This window comes from Epinephelus moara, chromosome 5 (genome assembly GCF_006386435.1).
Source record: "Epinephelus moara isolate mb chromosome 5, YSFRI_EMoa_1.0, whole genome shotgun sequence".
In the NCBI taxonomy this organism is placed as follows: domain Eukaryota; kingdom Metazoa; phylum Chordata; class Actinopteri; order Perciformes; family Serranidae; genus Epinephelus; species Epinephelus moara.
The window spans coordinates 19,018,318-19,037,573 of record NC_065510.1 but is presented as its reverse complement, the minus strand read 5'-3'; the positions used below and the strand labels follow the sequence as shown (position 1 = coordinate 19,037,573).

At 39.8% G+C, this 19,256-nt stretch overlaps 2 protein-coding genes across 2 annotated transcripts in view; one reads left to right on the top strand and one right to left on the bottom strand.

Annotated features, from left to right (window-relative positions):
• Positions 1 to 6,018, top strand: part of tet2 (tet methylcytosine dioxygenase 2) — a 34,302-nt gene extending 28,284 nt beyond the window's left edge. The window contains exons 3-10 of the mRNA XM_050043671.1: positions 29 to 119; positions 227 to 320; positions 397 to 605; positions 703 to 853; positions 958 to 1,047; positions 1,319 to 1,456; positions 1,644 to 1,992; positions 2,552 to 6,018. Coding sequence (XP_049899628.1) covers positions 29 to 119; positions 227 to 320; positions 397 to 605; positions 703 to 853; positions 958 to 1,047; positions 1,319 to 1,456; positions 1,644 to 1,992; positions 2,552 to 3,921 — 2,492 coding nt within the window. The 3' untranslated portion in view covers positions 3,922 to 6,018. The remainder of the gene's footprint in view (positions 1 to 28; positions 120 to 226; positions 321 to 396; positions 606 to 702; positions 854 to 957; positions 1,048 to 1,318; positions 1,457 to 1,643; positions 1,993 to 2,551) is intronic.
• A 3,319-nt stretch (positions 6,019 to 9,337) lies between these two features.
• ppa2 (inorganic pyrophosphatase 2) lies at positions 9,338 to 14,541 on the bottom strand. Its single transcript, XM_050043672.1, has 12 exons — positions 14,266 to 14,541; positions 12,380 to 12,444; positions 12,249 to 12,287; positions 12,105 to 12,158; positions 11,353 to 11,472; positions 11,139 to 11,225; positions 10,879 to 11,005; positions 10,292 to 10,419; positions 10,089 to 10,174; positions 9,923 to 9,992; positions 9,785 to 9,824; positions 9,338 to 9,686 (listed from the first exon to the last, which is right to left on the bottom strand). Exons 1-12 carry the CDS (start codon positions 14,453 to 14,455, stop codon positions 9,664 to 9,666), a joined length of 1,029 nt encoding a protein of 342 aa, XP_049899629.1. The 5' UTR covers positions 14,456 to 14,541; the 3' UTR covers positions 9,338 to 9,663.
• Between the last annotated feature and the right edge of the window lie 4,715 nt (positions 14,542 to 19,256).

Here is a 19,256-nt window from a genome sequence, read left to right as displayed (position 1 = left end):
TTAATCTAAGTTTCATTATGATATTTAGAACAAATCAGTGAGAAGGACGAAGGCCCATACTACACTCACTTGGGGGCAGCGCCTACTGTTGCTGGTATACGGGAGACGATGGAGAAAAGGTTAACTACAATTTTACCTCCTGAAAAATCCCTGTAAACAGGGACTGTGTTATGTAACTACTGCGTACTATATTATTTGTGTTTAATGGCTCTATTCTGCTTCGAAGGTCTGGTTTAACTGGTAGTGCCATCAGGATTGAGAAAGTAGTATACACCGGCAAGGAAGGGAAAAGTACACAAGGATGCCCCATAGCCAAATGGGTAAGAACCATTGCTGTATTAATTTGAGAAGCAGGCAAGTCAGCTGCTACAAATTCCTATACCTGTTGCGTTTCAGGTGATTCGTCGAGCCAGTGTAGAAGAAAAGCTACTGGTGCTGGTGCGGGAACGTACTGGTCACAAATGTGACACAGCCTGCATCATTGTAGTGATCCTGGTCTGGGAGGGCATCCTGCCCAACCTGGCTGACCGCCTCTACCTCGAGCTACGTGAAACTCTAACAAAGCATGGAGCCCTGACCCAGCGACGATGTGCTATCAATGAGGAGTATGTGACAACACTACAGAACTCATCCTCAGCCATCAATTTTGGCAAACACTGAATCAACTCTGGCACATTTTAACTTTATATTCCTCCCCTTCAGGAGGACCTGTGCATGCCAGGGGTTAAATCCTGATGCCTGTGGAGCGTCTTTCTCCTTCGGCTGTTCCTGGAGCATGTACTACAACGGCTGCAAGTTTGCCCGCAGCAAAATCCCAAGAAAATTCAAGCTACTAGGAGATGATATGAGAGAGGTGTGTTTTATGTAGATTAAAATTAATGGAAGTGTGCACCATGCTTATATTACATGTAATATGCCTGTTAAGGTAACTTAATACTGTCAATTTTTGTCTTTCAGGAAGAGAAACTGGAGGGCAACTTTCAAAATCTGGCAACCTTATTGGGTCCCTTGTATAAAATGTTAGCACCTGAAGCTTATGGAAATCAGGTATATATAAATCACATAATTTAATAATATTAAAAATACATGTTCTAAATGTCCTGTTTCGTTAAGATATAAGTGAAACAGATGTAAAGTTACATACGCATTGATAAAATGTGAGTGATGCAACTTGCACGCAGGAATTCTCTACCAACAGTAGCACACCTTGGATGAGTATAGTCATAGTTTTATAAAGATTTCCTATCTATATTGTTGTGTGACCTTCAGAAACTCTTAACATCTATTCAAACATACCTCCTGTTGTCCCTGGAAACAGGTGGAACATGAACACAGGGCACCAGATTGTCGCCTGGGGCTCAAGGAGGGCCGTCCCTTTTCTGGAGTCACTGCTTGCCTGGACTTCTGTGCCCACGCTCACAGAGACCTCCACAACATGCAGGGTGGCAGCACTGTGGTAAGCAGAACCTGGGAAACATATATCCTACTAAGCACGTTGTATTTGTTTAAGGATGGAATAGATACAGAGAAACTAGATCTGACGTCTCACCAATGCAATGCTTTAAAACAGCTTTATAAATAAACGTTATTTAATATCTTTGACATTCCCAACAAAAAGTATTAAACTCAACCTGTTTTTCCAGGTGTGTACATTAACAAGTGAGGATAACCGAGAGATTGGAAAGATACCAGACGATGAGCAGCTCCATGTACTGCCTCTTTATAAGGCTTCCAACACTGATGAATTTGGCAGCGAGGAGGGTCAGCAGGAGAAAATCAAGTCAGGCGCCATCCAAGTCCTCAGTGCCTTCCGCCGCCAGGTGCGCATGCTTGCAGAGCCTGCCAAGTCTTGCCGGCAAAAAAAGCTGGATGCTAAGAAGGCAGCTGCCAACAAGAATGCCATGCTGGACAATGAAAAGGCAGAGAGGGCCCTCCTGGCCAAGTCAAAAGCTGGCACTTATGAAAATACCACCCAGAGCACTCCTATGGCAGGTAGGGTAACATTTATTATGACATATTTAATAAGCTGCATCTTAAATATTTAATGTCTTTGTTGGGAAATGTTGCCATTATTAGGGGTGGGGTAAAAATGGATTCTTGGATGCATTGCAATGCTGTCTTGAAAGATTCTGTCTCCCTGCAGAAAAGTCAATAATTGGAAATTTAAAACCCAATTCTGACATTATGATTGTCTGACACAGTTTTGTACGACTGGGCTGTACTTTCCTTACAGCTGAAACAATTGGATGGTAACAGATGTAAACATGTGCATTTTAACTTACTGCTATCACATTAATAAAATATTGGGAAATAAATTCATCCGCTTATTTGAATTATGGAACATTACAAGTACACTATGTTTTAAAAGTAGCACAATAAATCAAGTATAGAAATCAAAAATTTTATTTTGTAATGGCATCTTAGCCCTCTGTATTGGAATCGAATTGCGCGGTGCCTTTAGATTCCCACCCAGTGGTTTGACAAAAAGTGACCCATTTGTGGATCGTTTTCACTGCTGCTTAGACGTTTATCTTGTTATTTTGTTTTCTAGGACCTATACCAGGTGCTATGGGAGCAACCCTACAGTCAGGTCAGCCAACACACCCCCTTGGGGCCCATCATCAGCAACTACAGCAACAGCAGCACCAGAGCATTCTCCCCCCTTATCCTGGCTCAGCAAATGTAGCCAGCTACCCCAGGTTCCCCAACCATCCTGGGTCTTTTCCAAGCACTTCCAAGCCAAGCAGCATGTATCCCCCTCAGCCACCAACACCAGCCAGCCCTTACCCCACTGCACTTCACGTACCAAACTCTTATATTAATGGATCAAATCGTCCATACCCAGGTTATCAATGTAACGGAGGAATGCCCCTTGACAATTACCATCCATACTATGCTTCCAACCCAAAGCACCTGGACATGTATCGACAACAACGGCCAGCGCTTTACTCGGAGCAGCAGTACGGTGTACATCAGCGTTATGAGGTCAGTTATCCACCAAGATATGGTGAGCCCGGGTTACAAGTCAATGGTTACAATGCCTGCAGCATGAGGCCAGTTCACCCCATGAGACCTTATGCCCCTTATGGTCCTAATGGAGCCTCAGACCCCCAGTTTATGGACCCCCTCTCAAGAGCACCATCAGCTCATGGAGGTCTAGACTATACAGCTGCTGTGAGCAAAGGCAATCAGTTTGGAGGATACCCAAATCCATACCTCTCTCGGAGTCCTCAAATCTTACCTCCAGGCCAAGATCCCTTCCATATGCAAATCAAGACCGAGATGGGCATGCCTCACCCTCAGATGCTTTCTGCCCAGATAAGTGGTGGGTGCATAAACCCTGAAACACAGTCAGGGTTAGGTCTGCCTAATGGGAGCATCATGGGCTCTGGTATTAAGCAGGAGCCTGGAACACCGCAGACACCCACAACCCCACAAAAGCCTGAGGTGTGGTCAGACAATGAGCACAACTTCTTGGATCCTGACATTGGTGGTGTGGCAGTGGCACCAAGCCACGGTTCAGTTCTCATTGAGTGTGCAAAACGGGAGCTCCATGCTACAACGCCTGTTAAAAACCCAAACCGCCACCACCCAACACGCATCTCCTTGGTCTTCTACCAGCACAAAAATATGAACGAGGCCAAGCATGGTTTGGCACTATGGGAAGCCAAGATGGCAGAAAAGGCTCGAGAGAAGGAGGAGGATGCAGAGAGGAATGGTGGTGAGGGGACACCTAGCAAGGGCAAGAAGGGGGTGAAGCGTGAGCATCCAGATTCTTTGGAAACCACCGGGGAGCCTCCTTACAAGCGTTTTATCCAGGCACTAATGGAGGGATCCTTGTCGGGCACAACAAACACCTATGTCAGTACATCTCCGTATGCCTTCACCAAGGTCACTGGGCCTTACAGTCAGTTTGTGTAAGAAACACTCATGAAGAAGAAAATTTAAGGTGCTTTATTCATGACAAAGACCACAAGCACCACTGGCCTCATCTAAACACTCCTTCCTATCCGTAAGGTTAGCAACAGTGTTACGGAAAAAAGGAACCTGTGATCAGATGAGACATAAATCACTTTTCACATCAGGTCTTTCACCTCTTTAACAATCAAGCTTTACTTGTTGACCCTACTAAGGATGTATTTATTTTTGTTTGGCAACTTTTGCAAGATACACACTGTCAAAATCTCTGGTGCTTTCAGTCTAATACATAAGGACCTATTTTTAATGGAAACAAAGTTTCATTTTTGGTGGCTTTATTTTTCTTACAAAATTGTACTCTTGGCATAAAACACTGACTTTGTAAATGACAACATTCACGGTGCTAAAGTGTGTGCTTAATACCATTTATTTAAATTCAAATGCCTTCACACTATGATCATAACTCACTCTACGAGTGACACTCAATGGCTTATGTCAACAGGACACTGAAAATATCATCCCACAGTCAAAAAATGATCAGCATCATAATGGTTTTTGGCAAGTCAGTGTTTTTTAGAGCACTTTTTGATAATGAAAGTTAAGTGTTTTGGTAATACCTTTAAATCATGAAAATCTGGGTATTAATATAGCTACATTCGAAGTTACTCATTTCTAAGCATCACTAAAAGAGGGTTGTATGAGCAATCCATCAAAGTGTTTCAATTTCATGCAAAATGATTTTTTTTTAGAAGAAAAAAAAAAACTATCATTGTGTTGGTGCTTTCACTTTCCTATGTCATTTATACTGTAAATTGAGCCATTCTAATGGTGCATTTTTAACATTTTGAGGAAAAAAAAAGTCTACCTTTGTGTTATTTCAGTTTTTTTTCCAGGTTTACTTTTTGTCAGCGACTGTTTTTAATGTTCCTTACCTTAGGTTCATTGAAGAAACCTGGACTGTGAATATTACATGTAGTTGTATGTCTGTGGTGCTTAGTAAATGTGCTTTTTATACACTGAGGAACATGAAACAGGGTAAGCTCAGTGTCAGTTTCAGAGGGCAGCTGGCTTGCTGTGGGGTCTTTAATTATGTAATCTAACTGTAAGATAAAACAGGTCAGATTTGTACAGTAAATTAATTTCCCTTTTTGGAATTACTGTTATAGATTTTGTGTTGTAAAGAATGCTAACAGCCTATTTCATTGTATTTCTTTGGGTTTCAACTGATTTTATATCATAAGGTGCTATCCAACCTGCTAGAAACATACAATGTGAGACTCTTTGGGCAGTGAGAAGGCTTTTAAATAATGTACAGTACAAACCTGTCATATACCTCAAAACTAGTTGGGCAATAGGAATATATCATATTTTTCTTTCTTCTTTTGTGTATTACTTTCAAAAATGTTGATAACTGTTCAACTTCAGGCCACCAAAAGGCATAAAAGTTCATTTCTTACTTTCTTATCGATCTGCTAGAAAGTATTACTTGAACTTTAATCTTTGATGTTACTGTAAAATCAGGGACATTTTCAACTAATTGTGTGTTCATCTCCTGTATTCATCTGGTCTTCTTCTCATTCAGGTACCTACCAGTGCATCCTGAATCAGATTCTTGTCTACTCTACTTCACAAAGACAAAAAATATTTTGTGAGGGGAAAAAAAGAAATACTTTCCTGCAATGTTTTACTTCTATTTTAGGTGGTAATCTTTTAAAGGTAATTTGAACATATATGCACTGAGCTGACTAAAGGGAAAGTATGATATTGACTTAGTAAAAAGCAATGTATTTGCTTTTGCTATGAGGTAAGACCAGGGCAGTGATTAACGTAGTTGCACATCTTTGTGCCTGTGTATAGTTAAATTTATTTATAACCACTAAGCAATTGTATAATGATTTTTCTTCCCTGTCTTTTTGATTTAATTAATGCGATATATAGTGGAATGACTGTCATGTTATAGTAAGAACTTACCCCACTCTTCCAACATACTCATTTCTGAAAGCACTTCATTTCTTTTTCAGGAAAAAAAATAATGTAATAAAGAATTACAAAACTTTTTATTTAAACAGATTTGTAAATGTGTTAAAAAAAATAAATAAATTATGTCACATTGTACATACCAAGAACCTGTATTGCAGGAATACAACTCATTCTTTGATGTCGACGTAGGTTCTCCTTGTTCTGTCAAATCGACCCACAGCTCCTCTATCGGCAATCCTCGTCATATCTCTACATATTCTTTCGCCTCTTTCAGGTTAACAGAATGATCACGGTTAGATTATCCAGGAAGTCTGTAAATGTGTGCTCACTGTCACAGCAATGTTTACAGCTATAGTGTCCTGTTCGCTCAGATGTTAGAAGTTCTAGTTTTTTTTAACTGTTCCAATTTTGTAAAAAAAATCTACAAAAAAATTTTTTTTTGAATTTCGTTGTACAGGACCCAGCTACAGTAGCAGGTTGTGGTTGAGAAAGCCGAGGTGTCTAAGATATAGCGGGTTAAAAGCATAGCCATACTTGAAGATGCTTCAGAGTGTTTCTGAGTGAGTCAACATTACTTGAATGACTTTCTGGGCTTAACTAGTGCGCTCCATGTGCTCAGCTCAAAGGTTAAGCTAACAGTTGATGCACACTTGGTCGTTTTGCAGTTAGACACTAAGGGTATTAAAAAAAAAGTGCAACTTCTTGCCTGTCATTTTATTTTTTAAGGCTTCCCTTGTTCTCCTGAAGTTTGGTATGCTACAAAAAATGGAATTAAGGATGGGTATTAATACTGTAAGTATTGTAATGTAATGAATGCAGTTTATTTGAAAGCTGTTTATTATATCATTCCTGATATTGCTGAGATGTGGGTGTTTTTTTAATAAAATTTATATTTATTTAAAGCAATTTGATTTGTTACTCCAAGTTAATACTAATATCTAAATTCTTGTGCATTACTGTCCACAGATTTAAGTAATTACAGATGAAAAGTGAAAACAGATCATGTCATGTTCACTCCTTTTTTTTTTTTTAAATTACCCAAACAGGAAGAAATTCTTTCGTTGTTACACACAAACTGCAGCATGGTTGCTAGCATGAACTTATTACAGTCTTAAAGCTGTAGTTGGTAACTTTTATGAAAAGATAGCTTTTTTGTTATATAAACTGACGGTAACACTTTACTTGAATTCATCTACATAAGAGTGACATGACACTGTCATAACTATGTCAAGTTGACATTAAATTTGTTTGGGATGTCCTTATAATGACAGCTTGACATTAACCAGGATGACATTACCAGAAGATGTCTTTGTCATGACAAGTTGACATTAACAAGAAATGCACATCTTTTTGTGTTTATGACAAGTTGACATAATGATTATTATTGTTATGACAAAGACATCTTCTGGTAATGTCATCCTGGTTAATGTCAAGTTGTCATTATAAGGACATCCCAAACAAATTCAATGTCAACTTGTCATGACAAAAACCGAATGACACTTAATGACAGCAGTCATAAACATTTATGACATGTATATGTTTATGACAAGTTCATGACAGTGTCATGTCATAGTTATGACAGTGTCATGTCACCCTTATGTAGATACCTTCAAGTAAAGTGTTACCAAACTGACACTATACCCTGATAGTAGTACATGAGACAAATGATATGTGAAAAGAATCATATTCCTCTGCCTCCTCTTAGTGCTTCTAATGGCATCTGTAAGGATTCTGCGCACATGAACAAAAACAACCAATCACAGCCGAGGAGTCTTTTGTGCAGCTGTCAGTCACTGCTAGTAGTCAAGCTAGGGCCAGGCAATATAAAGACTATGTACAATATATTGTTAAATATTCACGCAAGATATAAATTTAGAAAACACCGTTTGTACCGATATAGGGTGAAGTTGTGTTACATAATGTATACCGGTTCAGTCCTAGCTACCTCTGAATGGCCCAGTCTCAGGAGGAATACCAAGACCCAGTATTTTATTTGTTCATTAGCCACTGTGTATGTATGAAGATAGTGTTATAGGTTACTGTTACACTTTTTATAGTGAAATGGTGTTCTGTGCATTAATCGCGCATAAAATGTGGGGATGATGATGACATCCCCACTTTGGCCTGGCATCCTGGTGTCCTGGCTCCCCCTTGCCGTAGCATATTCCTGAGGTAGGCTGGATGTGAACCCCAGTCTCCTGCACTAAGGTCAGTAGCCTGCCTAGACATAAGCATGTGTCTCTGGGCCCATTTAACTTTTTATTTGGGCGCTGGACTTTAAAATTCACCTGCCCTGGATAAGGATCAAACCTCCGACCTCAGAATTCTCAAGCAGCTCTTTAACAGCCTGAGCTATTCCACCTCGCACTTCTGTTGTGTTTCACAGAGCCTTTCACTCTGACCTCTAAACAGCAGCCTTTAAAATTCACCTTGATAATTTTCCAGCACTAGATTCATTTGAAAGGCCAACAGATGGAAAATGACTTTTTAACACCAAACACAAAGATTTTTTATCATTCCAAACTACAACGGTTTTAGACCTACTTGATATTTTTATACTCCTGTGCTGCAAACCTTTGAACCTCCGTAGCTCCAGTGCTGTGTGCAAAACATTACTGTACAGCCTTGCTATTTATTTTATATCATTTTTAATTTACATGTTGTGCAGCTCTATATTTTCAAACGGGAAAAAAATCCCTGTCTTTGCATTTTATTTTGATCTGTCTGTTTTAATAAAAGTGCTTGTGACATCTCAAATATGGCTTTGACTTGCAACTGAAAACATGTAGCCCATTTCTTCAGCCTGCAAATACAGAGATATGATTTATTTATTTTTTATCCCCCAGCCCTACTTCAAACTGTCAAACTCAGCAGTGCCGATCAAATATGAATCAAGTTCTGTACTGCATTGCCTGTTTCTCACCTCATATGTTTTCAGAAACATATTTCAGTGTACTGTTTAGCTGTAAAATGAGAATATTTGTGACCCGGCTGCCATGCTGAAACAAATGGAGCTGCACAGGGCAAACTTTTCTCATTTTACAGCCAAACAGTACACTAAAATATGTGTCTGAAAACATTTGCGGTGAGAAATGGGTAATGCAGTCACAGAATCTTGATTCACATTTGATGAGCGCTGCCTAGCTTAACAGTTTGACCGCAGTTCATGGGCAGTGACTGACATGATTGACAGCTGCTTTAGAGACTCCTCTGCTTTGATTGTTTGAGAATGTGATTTTTTCCCCCCAGATAATCTGTCTCATGCACTACGGTGTGGATACAGCGACAGTTTCAGCAAATATGACAAAAAGTTATTTTCATAAAAGTTAAATTAGGAAATTTAAAAGTTTAATTAGGCAAATTAGAGCATATTAGCATGACTCTCAGTCTTATGCCAGACTGGACCGGGATAGGAGACACAAAAAGACTCCAGTACACATACAACAAAAATTACAGTTTAATAGAAAAGACACAAATAATGTTTCTGATTAACCTCTGAATGATTATAAATCAATCTGGTGTCAGACATGACACTTAAAAACACATCTCGTACAAAAGTGCAGATCTTCCCCAGCTGGTATTTTCAATCTCCTGGGTATCAGCATGTTTATTTTTCCCAACAAATGAATGGATGATAAACCTGGATGGCACTTTATACAGCGGAGAATGAGTCCTTACCAAAAAAAATCCAGCTGAATACACAAGATGCAGCTGCTTCATTAGACGTTAGGATGTTTTGTTGATTTCCATGTTGTCTCTAGGGCTTCAGACAAAATGCCACTTGTCCACTGTGCAAGAGAAGATTAAAATCACATAAAAATGTAAGTGCTGAATCGTAACACCTGAAATAATTAAAATTATCACAAGTCAGTGGTTATTTACTCACCCTCTGGAGACACGGGATGTGCGCTGCCATATGCAGGAGCCTAAGGGGTAAAACGTACATGACAATTACCAAACCTAAGCCTAATATAGTCGTACACGCTATGATCACTGTGAAACAACAGCATATGGAAGTTCTCACCGATTCCACCACATCTTTGGCCTCATCTGCACTGCATTTGAAAGGGCTCTCACAGCAGGAGATATTTTTGCTGATCAAAAAAGAGAAGTCAGTAGTGTTCACTGCACTTACATAGCCTCTCATATGTGAAACACACACACACACATACACACTGCAGGGGTGTTACCATTCAATCCCTCCACTATTCTCCTGCTTCTGCACTAGTGCCCTCCAGTGCTCATGGGTGGACTTTATGATCGCAACTGCAAAATCCTGTAAAAAGGGCATCAGAGAAAAACATTAGGATTTCTTGGGGGAACACATTCGGTCTTAGCAACTGAACCTCTAGTAGTCTGCAGTAGTTGTCTGCGTTTACAAAGGTCTAAGTACCTTGTCTTTAAATTGTCCATTGAATCCAAATTGGTTCTCAGGCTTTCCATCGGGCACCTTGTACTTCCTAAACCAGTCGACAGTGGCCTCTAAATGACCGGGCCGGCTCTTCCGGACGTCCTCTATGCCTGGAAAATGCATTTAGAATAAGGACAGACACCTTATTTGGCTTGAATATAAATCAGAAATGACTCTGTACTCGATTTACACTTCGTATTAGGAATATATCGTAATGCAGAAATGAGAGTATGTTGAATATGAGCAACTGTTTACAAAATATTAAGAGATTACAAATAAACAAAGAGGTAGTCAGTGGGTAATGGCTCATAAAAGGTAGCGACGCCCCATTAGAACAGTATTAGGTGAAGGTTGCAGCTGTATTGTAAACAATGGGTTTGCAAAGGATGTGTGGGGTAAGAAATGTGTTGTTAGGTTTAAGGATACACACAATGATTTGAAGGGGAAGCGTTGAATGTCAACAAAGCCATGTTGACAATAAAAACTCCACATGGTACGTGCTAGGCTGGTGTTTGAACTTCAGTCGGATTTTTAGATGGTGACTGTTGTGATCTGTGGAAAACACCCACTATTCATGTGTTTGGCATCGGGGTCCTCAGCATTGATAGCGATGACCTTCCAGTCCATTTCTCCCTCGTCGATCATGGCCAAGATGCCGAGCACTTTCACTTGGATCACCTGACCTGGAACACACACCTGAAGAACAGACCAGTGAATTACAAATAAACCTTCAAATAAATCATACGATTAAGTAATTTTTGTGTATGAAGTGAGCAAAAAGAACATCCTTCAATGGTATAATTTATACATACACCTTAAGCGGTCTTACCTTGGTGCCGATCTCACAAACGTCAATGGGATCATTATCACCGCAACACTTTGTCTCTGTGTCCGTGTGGTCTGGGTCCTCCCATGTCTTTTCCAAGGAACAGTTCAAAAACATATCAACATTTTAACAAACTACCCGACTAAATAAATAAAAATGCACTCACTGGAACAAACAAATTTAAAAAAAAAAAAGGAAAAAAATCATACTCACTCACCTGTGGAAGTGCCCCATAATTCCAAATATAACCTTTATGGGGAAAAACATTGGCGACATATCGGAGTTTCCCTTTCTTTACATCTTGTTTGATTGGGTTCAGCGGTTCCTTTGTTGCAATCTGGAAATTGATGCGTTTATGAAGTTGTATGAAAGTATTCATGAATGGATTACTGAAAGGACCTACCAAGGACAGGGGCCCGCCTGGCCTTCAACTGCAAAATACCACTCAAATTTACATGTACCAACCAGGAAGAGACACAAAACGACCACAAAAGACATTAAATTACCTCGGAGAGACACAAGACAACAAAAAAAAAATATAGGCCTATGTATATACAAAAATGCCCTCAAACAAACGCAGAACAAAAAACAGGCAAAATCACCACAAAGTCTGTGTCTTGCTCCTGTGTAGGAGAGGTCATCGGGCCTCTGCATGTCTGTGCCCAGGGGCCCATTGTCTCATAATCCACCCACTAATGTACTAATGTGTAAGTTTGCACTGTTGCCAGTGTTAAAGCACACTTAAATTGATTTCTCTAGTGTCTCCAACACTCAAAACCTCAGCTCCAGGCTATTGCTACGCTAAATTCCTGGAAAACTTATAATGAAAGATCACTGAATGAAAGCTGACACACCTGTTATAATGTAAATATTTCAATCTCAGACTTGTATAGAGCAGTAGCAGCTGTAATTGTTAATCAAACCAATTCTACATAATAAAGTGAGTTAGTGTATCTACAACCTTCTTACCTCCATTTTAGCATTTGACCATCGAGGCACCTCCACTACCATGTTATAGAGAACCTGTAAGCACAGAAGAAAGCTGTATGCAGTGTATACTGGGTCAAATGTTTTCAGGTAAAACTGACATAAAATATTTGCATTTGACATTACCTCACTCTTCTTGGACTTTTTAGCAGGCACATCGTTTTCCTGTTGAAAGGGAAAAAAAATCAGACGTTTGAATGTTGTGTTTATACAGTTTATCAAACACAAACTTAAGATGTCTGTTATCAAAGAGTTACCTGTTCTGTCTCCGCTATAAGTGGGATGTCATGGAATGGTGAAATGTATTTTCCGTCAGAGGTTTCTAAGGAAAATAAAGAAAAATAAATCGATTCATGTAAATGCAAGTAACAATGAAATCCCACAAGACTGTTTATTTTACATACAATCATTATACTGCACAGCGTGATAAGGCTGCAAATCTACACAGCAGGGAGAACTAGTATTTCATTTCAAGACAACTTGTAGGTTTGGTTTGGATTAAGTGCATATGAAAGCAAACACAGCATTTGCTTTTTTGGCTTTCAACTAAAAATGACTCCAAACCTGTCCTTTCACAACTGCTGTTGTGCAACATTTTATGTACTGTAAGAGACCCTGGAAATAATAGTTTGACAAAAATGATCTTGCCTCAAGGTCTAATGACAAGCTTCTTCCAGGGCTTTCAATCGCATCTTATGTTCTTCCTTGATGGACGGAGTCTGCTCAGTTGACACTGTGATAGCTCAGACTGACATAGATATCGAGCTATCTCCATGACAAATGAGCAAATGTGGTTTAAAAAAGTGGAAAAACTGGTAATTGGATCCTGAGTTAAGATTCAATTCAAGGTGATTTACGAATAATTTTACAGTTATAGCTTGTATCCTCAATTTAGGGTCTCGTTAGATTACAAATAACCTAGAGCTGCATTTAACAGTTTTTCCACTGTCAGTTAATCTGTTGATTATTTCTCTGATTAATCGATTAGTTGTTTTTCCTCATAACATAGTTATTGGGTTTATTGTCACAGAGGAGCAAAGAAACCAGATCAGATTTACATGTAAAAAGATGGAATCAGAAAATTTTGTCAGATTATGGTGGCACTGTGGTGCAGTGGTTAGCATTGTCGACAACAGGGTTCCTGCTTCAAACCATGTGGGGGGTTTGAACCCCAGGGTGGGGGAGCCCTTCCGTGCAGAGTTTGCACATTCCCCCTGTGTCAGCGTGGGTTTTCTCTGGGTACTCCAGCTTCCTCCCACAGTCCAAAGACATGCAGGTTAATTGGTGACTCTAAATTGTCCGTAGGTGTGAATGTGAGTGTGAATGGTTGTTTGTCTCTATGTGTCAGCCCTGTGATAGTCCACCTGTCCAGGGTGTACCCTGCCTCTCACCCAATGTCAGCTGGGATAGGCTCCAGCCCCCCTGCGACCCCTAACAGGATAAGAATGAATGAATGAAACAGATTAATCGATTAATAGTTGATTACTAACTGATTTATCATTGCAGCTCTAAAATAAAACTGTGATTTACTGGTTACCAGTAAATGCGACGTCATCAGTTAAAATACAACTACTGTTTTCTCTTATTTATATTAACATCTGTATAAAAACACCTGCTGTCATGACCAGAACACAGTCACATTACCCACACTGGAACAAGATAATCTGACATTAGTTTAATATTGTGCAACATTATCACTATGAGTTGAGTGACACTAAATAATAGTGAATAAAATGTCTGAAAATCTGCAGTACTATTCAATGAGTTTAAATTAATTTGACATACTGAATTTTACTGCTTCTACTGAGAAAACGCTCTTAGCCCACGTGACCGCCGAAAACAGGAAGTAAACCACGTGAATAACATACATGGAAACATCTGTCTTCTCTGCTCATGATCTATTTCATCTTACAGGAAACTGGGGTTAACGCTGCTGGGGGTTTTCCCACTAAAGCTAAAGTGGTATGACAGCCACGTGTTAGGAAACCTCACGCCTGCAACGTAAAGGTCAAACGTTTACCTTGACCTGGAGGTCGACCTGTGGTTACCTGTCCCACACCGGACCCTCCTGTCACACCATGACACTACTATGACACACAGGAGACACGCATGGTTCCCTCCACGGTGGCTGTGATGGACTTACTAAAATAAATCCGGTAGTCAGGTGAATGGGGGCGTCCTCTCTCCTCCGTCTGATAGTGCATGGTTTTTCTGAGATACAACAGGTGAGGAGCGGATGTTGCTTGTGTCACGAGTTTGTTTCGAGAAGCGGAAAATGAGCCGAAATGTGTCGCCAGGCAGCCGAGCGAGGAGCGCAGCAGCAGAGGTCTCATTATACACACTTCTTCTTCTTCCTCTCGCCTCAGTTTCTGCTTCCCGTTTTCCACCGTCGCGACATTCAGAAATGTCAAGTGCAACGGAGGGAGACTGGGACTTCCTGTCAGGGGTTTTTCAAAATAAAAGCATTCACAGTCCAGGCTGAGACTGCCAGTCAAGTCAGATTTATTTACAAAACAACATTTACAAGTAGCAAATGATGACCAAAATTAAATTAGATTTAATATTATTAAATTAAATTAAATTAAATTAAATTAAAAATGAAGGAACGATCACATAAAACAGTCATAAATAGGAGAATGTAACTAAAATTAATAAGAGCATACAGTAGCCTATTTTGACTACATCATAACACAAAAAGCATTGCACAAACAACAAACGAAGCACAGAAAATACATGTGTTAAGCAGTGTGATCAGGTATGTCATCCTAATGGTAATGAAAATGCTACATTAAAGATATGGGTCTCCTTTTTGTGATTCGTGCCCTCTTGCAAATTACAAAAAAGGCCCAAAGAGGACAACTATGGCTAAAAATATCGTTTGAACTAATGAGTAATTGTCATTAAGACAAAGAAAAGGGCTTAACTGACAACCATAAACTGAATGCTGGCAACCATCCTGTTAGATTTTGGAGTTATTCTAAATAGAGATCTGATGGTGATGCGAAGAGGAAAGGGGCAGGTCAATGGGTGCTTTAAACATTGGAGGCATTAACATTAAACATATGCCAGCATCATGTGTGCACAACTGACACATTTCTGAGGGTAGTTATAAGAAAGGTTGGATGTATCCAAAATGGAGAGAGTAATTTTTGGATGATTAATAACGTGCAATGTAAATTTCACTATCCACTGAATTCTGGCATATTTTATTCATGATGTTGTTTTTATGATATTTGAGGCATATGTTTTAACCTATATGTTTACCCATAATTTTTTTTGAGTTTAACAGAGCACACGGGTTTGTTACTATGACATTTTATTTTGATAATGTAACCGGAAGCCACCTCTTTTTTTTGACGTGAACTTCACAATTCTTCTACAGCATGCATGTGGTCCATGTGAAGTAGCTTCACTCCACTGCCACCTAGCTAATGTTTACCCCAAAACAACCAATACACACACACAAAGACACACACACACACACACACTTGCAAGTAAAATCACATTGTTAATTTCTTAGGTAACTAATGTCTTTGTTCTACAAATGAAAACAGATTTATCTGCCACATACATATATGGCAGACATGGAGAGAGACATTAATCCCGGACAGGGGTGTAAATATAGACAGTGCAGGCAGTGCTGTTGCACTGTCTGGGACCCGTAGGGTGGGTGGGTGAGGGGGGCTTGCAAATGACCCTAACCCTGCCACCTGGGAACGATGCCTGTGTTGATATAAAAACTCACATGATTGTTGGGTAACATGTATGTTGATGTTGCCTGATTTAGGGTCTCTATCTTATCATGTGACAAGACATACAATACTGTAGCTAGTTTAGCTGCAAAATCTGTCAAGACTGACAAGCTGAGCACATCTGCAAGTCCAAGTGGCGCTGAGAAAAGACAAGAGAGGAATGAACAGGAGGAAAAAGTGGCAAAGCTGAGATTCCTTTGGCATTTTTACAAACAGTTGCCAGTGGTGTGTGTGTGTGCGCCTTATAACGAGTAACTAGTGTGCACTCAAGCCTGTCACAAGACACGGGGCCTGTCATACCTTACGCCACTGATCCCAGATGACTCTTTTGCATGCCTTTCTTTTTCTTCCCTGTCTTATCTTTTCTTTTTTCTTAAATGACGCTGTTTCCATCACACAGAATTACCGGTAGAAGAAGAGACAGTGCAAAATGTTGGTCAAACATGCAGCCTGTGGGCCAGAACCGGCCCACTGGATGACTTTGCACCTAATATTGATGTACCTGTGAGGGCTCAGAGGTGCCAGATTGCTGGAGCAAGTTAAACAGTGAGTAGTGTTCTTCATGTAAAGTGCTGCTTCAGAGGCTCCTCCACCCCGACCAGAATATAGTTCTCTGAAAAAACAATGAGTGCCTATTGTGGTCATATTTAAAGATATTGAACATTGTGCCAAATATTGTCAATCAGCAGCTTCAGTACAAACAAATCTGTATCAGACTTAAGTCTTAAAACAATATTGGTGGAACCCTATGACTGAGGCACTGCCAAAAATCTTTGATTTGTAAATTGTTTGTAAGGCAAGAGATAACTGCTTCCTCTTCACCATCCACTTCAGTTTGGTGTGGTGCTGCCAGCATTACTGCACAGGAAGGCAAATGTAGGGAAAATGCACATGTCGCAGTAGACCGACTGAATGTGGAAAAACTGAAATTGGACTTGTTTTTCATAGGACAACTCAGGCTGTTCATTGTCTGTTGTGTTAACAGAAAAAGTAAAAGTTGTTATGTATAGGTTGTCATGCAATGGTTTTCCTGGTACGACCCACTGAAGATCAGATTGGGCAACTTCGAGAGCAACCGTAAATGTCCCCGTCGCTCTTGCTTTAATGTTCCCCTGCTTTTGTTTTTATGACTTGAAGTTAATGGATTAGAAGGTGGTAATCTCCACAATACATCATGAGATCAAAGTCCGCATGTGTCCATTGTGTCTTAAACAAACACCCACCCAGGCGACCTTGATGTGTCCCTTTTACTGCTGAATAGGTTGGTCTCTGTTCAAACAAGTCACATACATATCTCCAGCCATAAATAGTTGCTTTATTAAAATCTTAAGAGTGGATGCTTGCCTTTGATACTGTTGCCAAAGAGCTTTGATTCTGCCGAGAACAGAATCCTATTCATCGTGTGTTTCGGCAAACAGGACAGTCCGACTTATCTCGCTGTAGCTGACAAAAAATATTCCATGCTATAAACCTGTATGGTGGACACTAGAGGTCAAAGCTTAAGTGCGATGCCTTGACATGACAAAGACAGGTGTGATTATGGGAGGTTCACAGAGGGATAAAAATGTCTGTGTTTCATTATTTATAATCGCTGTACTGATTTATAAAATCTGGATGCAGAGCCAAATGAGAAGAGCGTCCCTTCCTTTAATTTCCTCGCCCATAACCAAAGCACTCAGCCATGACTCTTCCAGTGATGGTGCCCAAGTGGCACGCAGTAAAAGTCTGCGGCTGTGAAAGACAGTTTCAGGCATGAGTGTGTTTTTATTTTCCCTTTTCCCTTTTCATTCACCTGGCTGGCTCCTGCAGCTACTTCTCCTGGCAGCTGCTGATGACAAAATAAGCTGTCTTTGTTATTTTGTCCCAGCAAACAAACTTTAGCATCTGTTTGTTTTCACACAAGAAAATACATCGGTTAGATCGCTGACTAAAGCTTCTCCGATGTGACAGTTTGCTGCTCTTGGAAATTTTGATGGATATTTTTCTGACATTTTAAAGATTAAACAATAAATTGAGAAAGTTTTATCAGATTAATCTGCAATAGAAATAAAGGCATTATAGTCCTAATTAGAAACAGAATTTTATTCTGTGGGGAGTATGCTTTTCGTGACTTTATTTGACTGCCTGTCATTATTTACCTAGGTGTGAGAAAGTGTACACTTCTCTCTCTGGGAAGGTCAAGAAATGCCACACCCTGAGTGAGACAAAGTCACATGAGCTCCTTAGGGCAAAACAATTAATGTCGCCATGCTGACAGCACGCAGAAGATAACACGGTTTACTCACTTGCATGTTTGCGTAGAGTTTGTGATGGTTCAGCATGGTTTACTGAGCCTACTTGGTTACATAACACTGCTGACAGTGGTGTCTGTTATGTTTGAACTGTGCTTGTTCATCAGAGAGTAAAATAACATTTAGTAGTTAAATTAAATTAAATTAAGTTTTTATTAAATACAAACAGGATGATGCAGCTTGAGACACTAAATATATACAGTCATATGTTGATGGCAAGCTGACATGTAGCTGAGAGCCATATGTGTGCATCTAGACTAATGGAGGTTAAACAGGTGTGCTATGGGCACACTGCACAGTGATCTGAAGAAACACAATGGGAGTGCTCACTGTGGTTCAATGGGGAGGAAATGCATCCATTCATTGTTCTGAGGAGGAACGTATCTGGTTACTATGACCTGAAATTATAGTGGCAGCATGTGTGTTGATGAATTACCTGTCTGACCAGGTCTGATATTTTATGGGTGTCAATTTCTAGATTGTTACTTGAAAAAATATTTTTTTGTAAAGGGAAAAAAAAAAAAGATTATCGGTGTTTTGCAATCTTAACTCCCAGTCTTTCACTCTCCACCTTCAAGAAAAACCTCAAAACACACCTTTTCAAAACTGCCCATAGCCTTTAAATTCAGTGTACTTCGCCCTCTCTGGACTACTTCCCTCCCTACCTCCCTATAAATGTTTTTTTTTGATTGATTGCTGTTGTTGCTCTCTGTAAAGCGTCTTTGAGTATCCTATAAACAGTTTATAAATCCAATGTATTATTATTATAACAACTAAAAAACACTAACCAGACAGCCATTAGTCAGCACATACAAGTGTAGGTATAGATTTCAGGGGGGATGCAGGGAACACGACCCCCAACCCCTCCAATAAAAAACATGAAAGTAGCATGACTTTTATTTTGACAAAATCAAAGATGTTTAAGCCATAAATTGATGCACAAAAGGCAGAAATTGGTGCATAAAGACTCACTAGAATGCAGGAAATCAAGTGCTCACAATTTCCACCATCACTGATGTAATAACACAAAATGTGAATGGCCCTATCTACATGTCTATATATCTATGGTTTGTCCATTCTGGGCTACCGTA

Bases quoted from the DNA above. Each gene is read 5' to 3' on its own strand.
- ppa2 (XM_050043672.1), bottom strand. From the start codon at position 14,455: ATGAGACCTCTGCTGCTGCGCTCCTCGCTCGGCTGCCTGGCGACACAT. The intron at 11,473-12,104 runs GTAAGAAGGTTG...ATCAATTTCCAG, and splicing joins GGTCAAATGCTAAAATGGAG to ATTGCAACAAAGGAACCGCT. The intron at 10,420-10,878 runs GTGGGTGTTTTC...TGCATTTTCCAG, and splicing joins CGATGCCAAACACATGAATA to GCATAGAGGACGTCCGGAAG.